General features: G+C 41.0%; 1 protein-coding gene across 1 annotated transcript in view; it reads left to right on the forward strand.

Annotated features, from left to right (window-relative positions):
* The first annotated feature begins 374 nt into the window (after positions 1 to 374).
* The window catches only part of CBX6 (chromobox 6), a 60,985-nt gene continuing 48,926 nt past the window's right edge, over positions 375 to 12,433 (forward strand). The window contains exons 1-2 of the mRNA XM_053721304.1: positions 375 to 508; positions 6,681 to 6,724. Coding sequence (XP_053577279.1) covers positions 440 to 508; positions 6,681 to 6,724 — 113 coding nt within the window. The 5' untranslated portion in view covers positions 375 to 439. The remainder of the gene's footprint in view (positions 509 to 6,680; positions 6,725 to 12,433) is intronic.

Here is a 12,433-nt window from a genome sequence, read left to right on the forward strand (position 1 = left end):
ATAAAGAACAGTAACTAATACGTTTTACAAAAGAACGCTATAAATGTAAGAATTATACGACCTGAAGCTGTAAAATTAACCAGCAGATTTTGAGCCTTTTCACCTCACAAACTATAATTATTGTCACGTAGAAAATGTATGGATCTAGCCGATCTACAGCGTGAAAAGCGCGCACTTCCCGCCAAATAAAAAGCAGCGCGCGTCCGTGAGCGGGAAAAGCTTAGGAGGGCGGGACTTGCAGTAAGTTGAGGCTGTCAGGGGAGGTGTCGGGCGCTCATTGGCTGCCTTCTCGCACTGACAGCCGAAAAGGGTGTGGTAAGTGAAGTGACAGCCGGAGGGGCGGGGTTTCCCAGTGACAGCGCCGGGGGGCGGCTCAGTGCGGCCGGCGGTGACAGCGGCTGTGGGAGGAGTTGTCTGTCTTGGCCGCGCTACCGAAAACATGGAGCTGTCTGCAGTCGGGGAGCGGGTCTTCGCCGCTGAGTCCATCATTAAGCGGCGTATCCGCAAGGTGAGGGGGAGGCCTGAGGGCCACGGGATAAGCAGAGGGTTAAAGGATGACACCCGCTCGGGTTGTGCGTAGATACCCGCAGCCCAGGCCCTGCCGCAGCGAGATGGCGCGGGGATGTGTCCTCAGCTAGCCCTGGCACGGTCTTGGCAAATGGTGGTTATAGCATCACAAATAGACAGGGGTTATTTAACCCGTAGACAACTAGCAAGAATGCGTGGTCAGCTCTGGCAGGCAAGGGGTTAAACAGATGGCTTTACGCAAATTCCCGCATTTGCAATTACGTAATAGGGTTACAGTGCTGCAAAATCGATAATGACGTCATTCATTGATATGTTAAAAACTGCGTCACCAATAACGCAGTGGTGATGTCTTGCACAGTGCTGTATAAATCCCCTCACCTTCATATAATACTGTTACACTCTGTGCCCGATGACCACACACATGATGTCACTCACAGCTATCCGATTACTTACCATCATATAATACTGTTACACTGTTTGCCTAATGACCTCACGCATGATGTCACTCACAGCTGTTACACTCTCTGCCTAATGACCTCACACATGATGTCACTCACAGCTATCAGATCACTTACCATCATATAATACTGTTACACTCTCTGCCTAATGACCTCACACATGTCACTCACAGCTATCAGATTACTTACCATCATATAATACTGTTACACTGTTTGCCTAATGACCTCACACATGATGTCACTCACAGCTATCAGATTACTTACCATCATATAATACTGTTACACTCTCTGCCTAATGACCTCACACATGATGTCACTCACACCTATCAGATTACTTACCATCATATAATACTGTTGCACTCTGCCTAATGACCTCACATGATGTCACTCACATCTATAAGATTATTTACCATCATATAATACTGTTACACTCTCTGCCTAATGACCTCACACATGATGTCACTCACAGCTATCAGATTACTTATCATACAATACTGTTACACAGCTATCAGATTAAACAAAGCCATAGGTAACCCAGCTCAGGTGGTGTCTCTGTGGCAGCCAAGGGGTTAAATAGATTAAGCTAAACATATCTCTCATGATGTCATCCACCAGTTACAACTAACATCTGTCAGTCAGTAAATTCTATCACCCAGGGATGCCCTGATAACGTCACTTATGATGGCAATGCCATACTAGTAACACAGACATACAAAAAAGGAGTGTATTATACCGCCAGCCCCTACTAGAATGTACTGACATCTGTTGCTTTGTGACCTGATTTGAACCCTCCTTAACATAGCCTTCTAACTTCCAAATGTACTAAAATCCATGACTACAAGCGGCTACAGATTCCTAGCGGAGATAACGCAGCAGCGTATTAAGTGCTGGAACATATAGAGACCTTAAGATATTATTGGCATGCTGCCTGTACATCTCTTACTCATATTATTATAAGCGGTTGTGTATGTTGTTTTTGGCAGTGTCACGGTTTACTATATAAAGGAAGAAAATGCAGCTCTCTTGTAAAACAAATATGTGGTGTATTTGCTTCCCACAAGTGCCAGACACACAGTTACTGAAACTCACAGCATGCTGGGGCAAATATGGCTTTGCTGTTCCTTTAATCTTTCTCATAAGGAGAATAAAATATGGATTGATTAATCCTTACATCAACTTAAAGGGACACTGAACACCATTTTTTTCTTTTGTTATTCACATAGAGCATGAAATTTTAAGCAACTTTCTAATTTACTTCTATTATCAAATTTTCTTCATTCTCTTGGTATCTTTATTTGAAATGCAAGAATGTAAGTTTAAATGCTGGCCCATTTTTGGTGAACAACCTGGGTTGTAATTGTTGATTGGTGGTTAAATTCATCCACCAATAAAAAGTGCTGTCCAGAGGTCTGAACCCAAAAAAAGCAGCTTAGATGCCTTCTTTTTCAAATAAAAAGAGCAAGAGAACGAAGAAAATTTGGCAATAGGAGTAAATGAGAAAGTTGCTTAAAATTGCTGCTCTATCTGAATCATGAAAGGAAAAAAAAATGGGTTCAGTGTCCCTTTTTAAGAAAAAAAAAACCTTTATTATTATTTTAACCATTTAAATTAATGCTAAAATTAAATGATTTTAATTTATTTAGAGCTTGTTATTTTTGCATTACTGACCCTACCTAATAATGTGTTAAACCCCTGCAAAGGGTTAAATATACAGGTAAAGACCTGCTTGAGAGCTGCCAGCGTTGCAGCTCCTGAGTCAAAATCCACTGGTTATTGGAGATTACTTGTGACTGCCACACCTGACTGGCTCACGGGCAGTTTCCTGCTTGGGCACTGCTTGCAGCACCTGAGTGTGAATTTAACTATGTGTTTATAACTACTATGCAGGGAATGTAAATTGTGCAATACTGATCCTAGTTAAGGCATTTGAGCATGCTTTCTTTACAGTAAAATGTCCTTTTAACACTGCCAGAAATATAGTGCAGAATGCTACCTAGACTGAATTTATCATCCACAAAATAACGTTAATGAAATACTCTTAGCTAATCTCCATGATTAATGTTTCCAAACCATTGAAACCTTCTAGTATTCAGAAGTTTTATAGGACCACAAACCAGCCCCCCTGTAGCTGGAAACCTCTTGGTGGAACATGAAATGCTCCATTTATTGTGTAAATATGTACTGCTCCTCTTTAGAGATACTCTAAAGCTGCCATCTACAAGTCTGTAAACCACAGCTCTTGCCTCCTGCAGGTCACTTTCCATAGAGCGAAACCCAATGGAGTTATATTCTTGAGGATCTTCCATTTTAGTGAGACTACAGATATCATGGAACACAGTTCTGGAACCCTGATCTGGTTACTATCATCTTGTCCAGATGTTCTTTCGCTCAACATTATTAATTCCTTATAAGCTTTTTTGTGTTCTGTTGAAAATATCTACCTTGTCGAGATTTGCTACATCGACCTGCGCATGCTCACAATTACATGATAATTGCACTCCACATATGTTTGAAAGGAATGCGTTACGTGACGATGCGTCAATCCTAGATCCTCTGGCATTCACCCCAAGTGAGCCTTGGGTAAAGCGGTTCCCTTGAATCCCCGAGGCGGAGGCAAAAAAGATAGTGAACATGGGGGAATTATGGCTAACAACTTGAATTGCGCATGTGGCAAGCATTCACAATGGAAGCAGAAGATCTGTTCTCTTGTCAAGATTTGCTACTTGCATCGGTACATGCTATTAATGACATAAGCATATTCCACACATTCCTTTTAACATATGTGGAGTGCGATTATTTAATTGTGGGCATGCTCAGGACGATGTATCAAATCTCGACATGGTAACTATTTTTGACAAAACACTGGCTCCTTTGTCTGTATTACCAAATCACAGCTTTTTTTTTTTTTTTGTGGGACATTCCAGATGTGATTTGAATCTATCTAGTTGCCATGGATTGCAAGACGTAGACAACTTACACCAGTTAGAAGCTGATGTAAAGCCTTTAGCACCAATAGCCAAAGTATACACTTCTTTGGACATATATATGCTACTTTTTCCACACATTTTTTAATATATATTTTACAATAGTTTGGAATACGTCATAGGGACATTAGGTGACTGGGTTGATATTGCCTGGAACACTGCCAGATGTGCAAGATTTAGTGATAACTTGTACAAGTTAGTTACAATGTTAACTTGCCACACAAAATAAATTACCACCTAATTTCAGGTCCCTATTCTGTACACTTCTAGAGAGCAGGTAATTGTAACAATCACATAAACTGAGCCTCAATTGAAATAAAAAAAAAATACAACACAAAATAGAATGTGATATGTTGTATCAAAGGGACATAAAATTCAAAATTAAACTTTCATCATAGAGCATGCAATTTCAAACAACTAGTTTGCTTCTGTTATAAAATGTAGTTTAGCATCTTGTAGTTCTTTATTGAAGAACATACCTAGGTAGTCTCAGGAGCATGCACATGTCTTGAGCACTATGCAACAGCCATTTGCAAGATATACATCACTGCAAACACTGCTACAGTTCACATAGTATATTTTAATTTACGTATCTGGGATATATGAGAGTGCTACAAGTGTTTAGATTAGGTGCTGGATGACTTAATTGTTTATCCAGTAGGTGGCAGTGCTTATTCACTGTAGTTGGTTGGAAAGAAAACTTGATTATAAAACCAAGACTGACCCTTTGTGCTCAAACACATATGTTTTCCGATTTATATCTGGGCCCCTAGTAAGTACAGTTATGTGGATACAAATGAGTTAACCATTTCCGTTTGCATTTTATTATTGTGCCATTTTCATGATTCAACCTGCACATAATCATATTCATGTGACAACACAAATTGTAGATATCCTTTTTCATGTTGGCTACCTGTGTAGTTGAGCATTGGAATAGTAAAGGCAGCTCCTGATGCTATGGCTCTACATTTCTAGACATAAATGATGTTAATATCCGGTTTGTTGCCATTTTCTGTATAATGGGCCCTTGATTTGCTTATAGCTGTTCTAAGACAATGTCGCAGATTGAAGTGGAAACCAGGGGGGGAAATCTTTGAAGATAACAAATATGATTCTCACACCAATGGGTATAGGAAGGGACACAAACAAGGTCACTATTTATGTATTTAATAAGCAATTTGCATGACACAAGGTGCAGGGAATTGGTTTCCCTTTCAAACTCGGAGCGCAGTTAACTACTAGACAATTAGAATGTTTTATTCAGAAGGTTATGGGGTCGAGTGAGACCCACATAATAGGAGGTAAAATAAGATGAATGCAGGATCTGCATTTATTTTAAATAACTTGGGAAATCAAGGATCTCTGGATTTATCTTGCAAATATCTGACAGGGAAGTGAGCTTCACTGTAATTTGAAATCAAAGCATTGCTGCTGTATTTAATATAACTTTTTCTTTCTTTGTCTTTTTTTTATTAAATATCATTTCAGGGAACTGTAGATTTTGTACAAAGACTAAACTAAGCATTTAGTTACAAATTTAATAATATAACCGTTCCCTAATACTTTAAAGGTATTGACATTATTGTGTACAAATAAACTTTTTTTTTTTTTTTTTTTTTTTTTTTAGGGAAATTTATCTTTTAAACAAATAATTTATGTTGCAAAGTTGTTTTTCTGTTAGTTTTTACTACATATAATTTAAAGGGACTTTCCAGCCAAAATTGGAAACTACATGGATGCATTTCAGTTTTGAATAGAAGCATTTTATAATATACATGTATTTGCAATAATGGTGCACTGAGAATCTCTAGCTATGCCTCGCATGCACGTGCAAAGAAAAATGTTAATACTAAAACAGTGATAACATTTACTTGATGCATTTTTGCCAATGCATGTATATTGTAAATATGTTTCTATTCAAAGATTTAATTAATCTAAGTGCATTTAAATTTTAACCAGCATGTCTCTCTAAACTTTTTATGGTACAGTCTCAGGGTGTGTTTATCAGTTTCAAGCTTGTTATTTTTGCATTGCTGACCCTGTGTTATGTGTTTTAACCCCAATTTGTGAGCTATAAGCATTGCAACTCAAGATGTACACGGCTAGTGATTGGCAGGTCTTGTGACTACAGCTATGTACACGGCTAGTGATTGGCAGGTCTTGTGACTGCTGCTATGTACACGGCTAGTGATTGGCGGGTCTTGTGACTGCTGCTATGTACACGGCTAGTGCTCGGCAGGTCTTGTAACAGCTGGTGGCCATTGATTCACTGGTTATTTTCTGTTTGGATTTGAAACTAAATTATTTGGGGGGGTTAAAGACATAATAAACTAGGGTCAGCAATTCAAAAATTGCATGCTCTAAATGAGCGAGCATTCAGTGTTTGCATCAAGATGTTAATTTAAACAAAATTAAATACAGAAATGGAAAAAATAAAAATGTATGAATGGCTTCCAATTAGACATTCAATTTTGAATTCAGAAAAAAATGTTTTGTACATAGTTATGTTCACAATAATGTAGACCATTAGATGCTATGGTTTCCTGGGACTTGCTAAACCCAAGGCATTAGCGCTAATGTTTTATTGCTGGCAGTTACTGCACTATAGGTCACGGGTTCAGCAAGCCTCCGTCTGACATATGTATTAGATGTTTTTCACTTTACTGCTGCTGTAGTTATAACCAATGCTCTATCCCTTTCTGTTTTTCAGGGTCGCATTGAATACCTAGTGAAATGGAAAGGCTGGGCTATAAAGTAAGTGTTGCAATCGTTCTGGTTTTCTTTTCACAATATTTGTATTAATAAAGCAACGTGTTCTGTTACAGATGAGCTCACTGGTAACTATATAAACAAACATTCTAGTGCTAGAATATATCAGTAGAAAGTGAGTAAGTCAATCTTACGATATGTCAAAGACAATTTCTTCTGTTATGTGTGATCAGTCCACGGGTCATCATTACTTCTGGGATATAACTCCTCCCCAACAGGAAATGCAAGAGGATTCACCCAGCAGAGCTGCATATAGCTCCTCCCCTCTACGTCAGTCCCAGTCATTCTCTTGCACCCAACGACTAGATAGGATGTGTGAGAGGACTATGGTGATTATACTTAGTTTTTATGACTTCAATCAAAAGTTTGTTATTTTACAATAGCACCGGAGCGTGTTATTACTTCTCTGGCAGAGTTTGAGGAAGAATCTACCAGAGTTTTTTTACTATGATTTTAACCGGAGTAGTTAAGATCATATTGCTGTTCTCGGCCATCTGAGGGAGGTAAAAGCTTCAGATCAGGGGACAGCGGGCAGATGAATCTGCATTGAGGTATGTAGCAGTTTTTATTTTCTGAATGGAATTGATGAGAAAATCCTGCCATACCGTTATAATGACATGTATGTATACACTTCAGTATTCTGGGGATGGTATTTCACCGGAACTACTCTGTTAAAAGTCACTAATCCTTTTAATAAGTATTTATCATGTTAAATGTTTTTGCTGGAATGTAGAATCGTTTACATTTCTGAGGTACTGAGTGAATAAATATTTGGGCATTATTTTCCACTTGGCAGTTGTTTGGTTTTAATTGTGACAGTTTCGTTTCTCTTCACTGCTGTGTGTGAGGGGGAGGGGCCGTTTTTGGCGCTCTTTGCTACGCATCAAAAAATTCCAGTCAGTCACTCTTATATTTCCTGCATGATCCGGTTCATCTCTGACAGATCTCAGGGGTCTTCAAACTTCTTTGGAGGGAGGTAGATTCTCTCAGCAGAGCTGTGAGAATTTTATATTGACTGTGAATAAAAACGTTGCTCTGTAATTTTTATGTCAAATTTAATTATTGTTATTTTTCTAATGGGAACAAACCTTTGCTAAAAGTTGTGTTGTTTTAAAGTTTGATGCTATTGCTGTTTTTCAGTTCATTATTTCAACTGTCATTTAATCATTTAATCATTTAATCATTTAATCGTTTAGTACCTCTTTGAGGCACAGTACGTTTTTGCTAAAAAAGATTATAACCAAGTTGCAAGTTTATTGCTAGTGTGTTAAACATGTCTGACTCAGAGGAAGATATCTGTGTCATTTGTTCCAATGCCAAGGTGGAGCCCAATAGAAATTTATGTACTAACTGTATTGATGCTACTTTAAATAAAAGTCAATCTGTACAATTTGAACAAATTTCACCAAACAGCGAGGGGAGAGTTATGCCGACTAACTCGCCTCACGCGGCAGTACCTGCATCTCCCGCCCGGGAGGTGCGTGATATTATGGCGCCTAGTACATCTGGGCGGCCATTACAGATAACATTACAAGATATGGCTACTGTTATGACTGAAGTTTTGTCTAAATTACCAGAACTAAGAGGCAAGCGTGATCACTCTGGGGTGAGAACAGAGTGCGCTGACAATACTAGGGCCATGTCTGATACTGCGTCACAGCTTGCAGAGCATGAGGACGGAGAGCTTCATTCTGTAGGTGACGGTTCTGATCCAAACAGATTGGATTCAGATATTTCAAATTTTAAATTTAAATTGGAGAACCTCCGTGTATTGCTAGGGGAGGTCTTAGCAGCTCTCAATGATTGTAACACCGTTGCAATACCAGAGAAACTGTGTAGGTTGGATAAATACTTTGCGGTACCGGCGAGTACTGACGTTTTTCCTATACCTAAGAGACTAACTGAAATTGTTACTAAGGAGTGGGATAGACCCGGTGTGCCGTTCTCACCCCCTCCAATATTTAGAAAGATGTTTCCAATAGACACCACCACTCGGGACTTATGGCAAACGGTCCCTAAGGTGGAGGGAGCAGTTTCTACTTTAGCTAAGCGTACCACTATCCCGGTGGAGGATAGCTGTGCTTTTTCAGATCCAATGGATAAAAAATTAGAGGGTTACCTTAAGAAAATGTTTGTTCAACAAGGTTTTATATTGCAACCCCTTGCATGTATCGCGCCGATTACGGCTGCGGCAGCATTTTGGATTGAGTCTCTGGAAGAGAACCTTAGTTCATCTACGCTAGACGACATTACGGACAGGCTTAGAGTCCTTAAACTAGCTAATTCATTCATTTCGGAGGCCGTAGTACATTTAACCAAACTTACGGCTAAGAACTCAGGATTCGCCATACAGGCACGTAGGGCGCTGTGGCTAAAATCCTGGTCAGCTGATGTTACTTCTAAGTCCAAATTACTTAATATACCTTTCAAGGGGCAGTCTTTATTTGGGCCCGGTTTGAAAGAAATTATCGCTGACATTACAGGAGGTAAGGGCCACGCCCTACCTCAAGACAAAGCCAAAGCCAAGACTAGACAGTCTAATTTTCGTCCCTTTCGGAATTTCAAAACAGGAGCAGCATCAACCTCCACTGCACCAAAACAGGAGGGAGCTGTTGCTCGTTACAGGCAAGGCTGGAAGCCTAACCAGTCCTGGAACAAGAGCAAGCAGGCCAGGAAACCTGCTGCTGCCCCAAAGACAGCATGAACCGAGAGCCCCCGATCCGGGACCGGATCTAGTGGGGGGCAGACTTTCTCTCTTCGCCCAGGCCTGGGCAAGAGATGTTCAGGATCCCTGGGCGCTAGAGATCATATCTCAGGGATACCTTCTAGACTTCAAATTATCTCCCCCAAGAGGGAGATTTCATCTGTCAAGGTTGTCGACAAACCAGATAAAGAAAGAAGCGTTTCTACGCTGTGTACAAGATCTGTTATTAATGGGAGTGATCCATCCGGTTCCGCGGTCGGAACAAGGACAAGGGTTCTACTCAAACCTGTTTGTGGTTCCCAAAAAAGAGGGAACTTTCAGGCCAATCTTAGATTTAAAGATTCTAAACAAATTCCTAAGAGTTCCATCGTTCAAAATGGAAACTATTCGGACAATCTTACCCATGATCCAAAAGGGTCAGTACATGACCACAGTGGATTTAAAAGATGCTTACCTTCACATACCGATTCACAAAGATCATCACCGGTATCTAAGGTTTGCCTTATTAGACAGGCACTACCAGTTTGTAGCTCTTCCATTCGGATTGGCTACGGCTCCAAGAATCTTCACAAAGGTTCTGGGTGCCCTTCTGGCGGTACTAAGACCGCGAGGGATTTCGGTAGCTCCGTACCTAGACGACATTCTGATACAAGCTTCAAGCTTTCAAACTGCCAAGTCTCATACAGAGTTAGTTCTGGCATTTCTAAGGTCGCATGGATGGAAAGTGAACGAAAAGAAGAGTTCTCTTTTTCCTCTCACAAGAGTTCCATTCTTGGGGACTCTTATAGATTCTGTAGAAATGAAGATTTACCTGACAGAAGACAGGTTAACAAAGCTTCAAAATGCATGCCGTGTCCTTCATTCCATTCAACACCCGTCAGTAGCTCAATGCATGGAGGTGATCGGCTTAATGGTAGCGGCAATGGACATAGTACCTTTTGCACGCCTACACCTCAGACCGCTGCAATTGTGCATGCTAAGTCAGTGGAATGGGGATTACTCAGATTTGTCCCCTACTCTGAATCTGAATCAAGAGACCAGAAATTCTCTTCTATGGTGGCTTTATCGGCCACACCTGTCCAGGGGGATGCCATTCAGCAGGCCAGACTGGACAATTGTAACAACAGACGCCAGCCTACTAGGTTGGGGCGCTGTCTGGAATTCTCTGAAGGCTCAGGGACTATGGAATCAGGAGGAGAGTCTCCTTCCAATAAACATCCTGGAATTGAGAGCAGTTCTCAATGCCCTTCGGGCTTGGCCCCAATTAACAACTCGGGGGTTCATCAGGTTTCAGTCGGACAACATCACGACTGTAGCTTACATCAACCATCAGGGAGGGACAAGAAGCTCCCTAGCAATGATGGAAGTATCAAAGATAATTCGCTGGGCAGAGTCTCACTCTTGCCACCTGTCTGCAATCCACATCCCGGGAGTGGAGAACTGGGAGGCGGATTTCTTGAGTCGCCAGACTTTTCATCCGGGGGAGTGGGAACTTCATCCGGAGGTCTTTGCCCAAATACTTCGACGTTGGGGCAAACCAGAGATAGATCTCATGGCGTCTCGCCAGAACGCCAAACTTCCTCTCTACGGGTCCAGATCCAGGGATCCGGGAGCGGTTCTGATAGATGCTTTGACAGCACCTTGGAACTTCGGGATGGCTTATGTGTTTCCACCCTTCCCGCTGCTTCCTCGATTGATTGCCAAAATCAAACAGGAGAGAGCATCAGTGATTCTAATAGCGCCTGCATGGCCACGCAGGACTTGGTATGCAGATCTAGTGGACATGTCATCCTGTCCGCCTTGGTCTCTACCTCTAAGACAGGACCTTCTGATACAGGGTCCATTCAAACATCAAAATCTAACTTCTCTGAAGCTGACTGCTTGGAAATTGAACGCTTGATTTTATCAAAACGTGGTTTTTCTGAGTCGGTTATTGATACCCTGATACAGGCTAGGAAGCCTGTTACCAGAAAAATTTACCATAAAATATGGCGTAAATACCTATACTGGTGCGAATCCAAACGTTACTCCTGGAGTAAGGTTAGGATCCCTAGGATATTGTCCTTTCTACAAGAAGGTTTAGAAAAGGGTTTATCAGCTAGTTCATTAAAGGGACAGATTTCAGCTCTGTCCATCTTGTTACACAGGCGTCTGTCAGAAAATCCAGACGTCCAGGCCTTTTGTCAGGCTTTAGCTAGGATCAAGCCTGTGTTTAAAGCTGTTGCTCCGCCATGGAGTTTAAACTTAGTTCTTAACGTTTTACAGGGTGTTCCGTTTGAACCCCTTCATTCCATTGATATAAAATTGTTATCTTGGAAAGTTCTGTTTTTAATGGCTATTTCCTCGGCTCGAAGAGTCTCTGAGTTATCAGCCTTACATTGTGATTCTCCTTATCTGATTTTTCACTCAGACAAGGTAGTTCTGCGTACTAAACCTGGGTTCTTACCTAAGGTAGTCACTAACAGGAATATCAATCAAGAGATTGTTGTTCCATCCTTGTGTCCAAATCCTTCTTCAAAGAAGGAACGTCTTCTACACAATCTGGATGTAGTTCGTGCCCTCAAGTTCTACTTGCAGGCAACTAAAGATTTTCGCCAAACTTCTTCCCTGTTTGTCGTTTATTCTGGACAGAGGAGAGGTCAAAAAGCTTCTGCTACCTCTCTCTCTTTTTGGCTTCGTAGCATAATACGTTTAGCCTATGAGACTGCTGGACAGCAGCCTCCTGAAAGAATTACAGCTCACTCCACTAGAGCTGTGGCTTCCACTTGGGCCTTTAAGAATGAGGCCTCTGTTGAACAGATTTGCAAGGCTGCAACTTGGTCTTCGCTTCATACTTTTTCCAAATTTTACAAATTTGACACTTTTGCTTCTTCGGAGGCTATTTTTGGGAGAAAGGTTCTTCAGGCAGTGGTTCCTTCTGTATAATGAGCCTGCCTATCCCTCCCGTCATCCGTGTACTTTTGCTTTGGTATTGGTATCCCAGAAGTAAT

Source organism: Bombina bombina, chromosome 7 (genome assembly GCF_027579735.1).
Source record: "Bombina bombina isolate aBomBom1 chromosome 7, aBomBom1.pri, whole genome shotgun sequence".
In the NCBI taxonomy this organism is placed as follows: domain Eukaryota; kingdom Metazoa; phylum Chordata; class Amphibia; order Anura; family Bombinatoridae; genus Bombina; species Bombina bombina.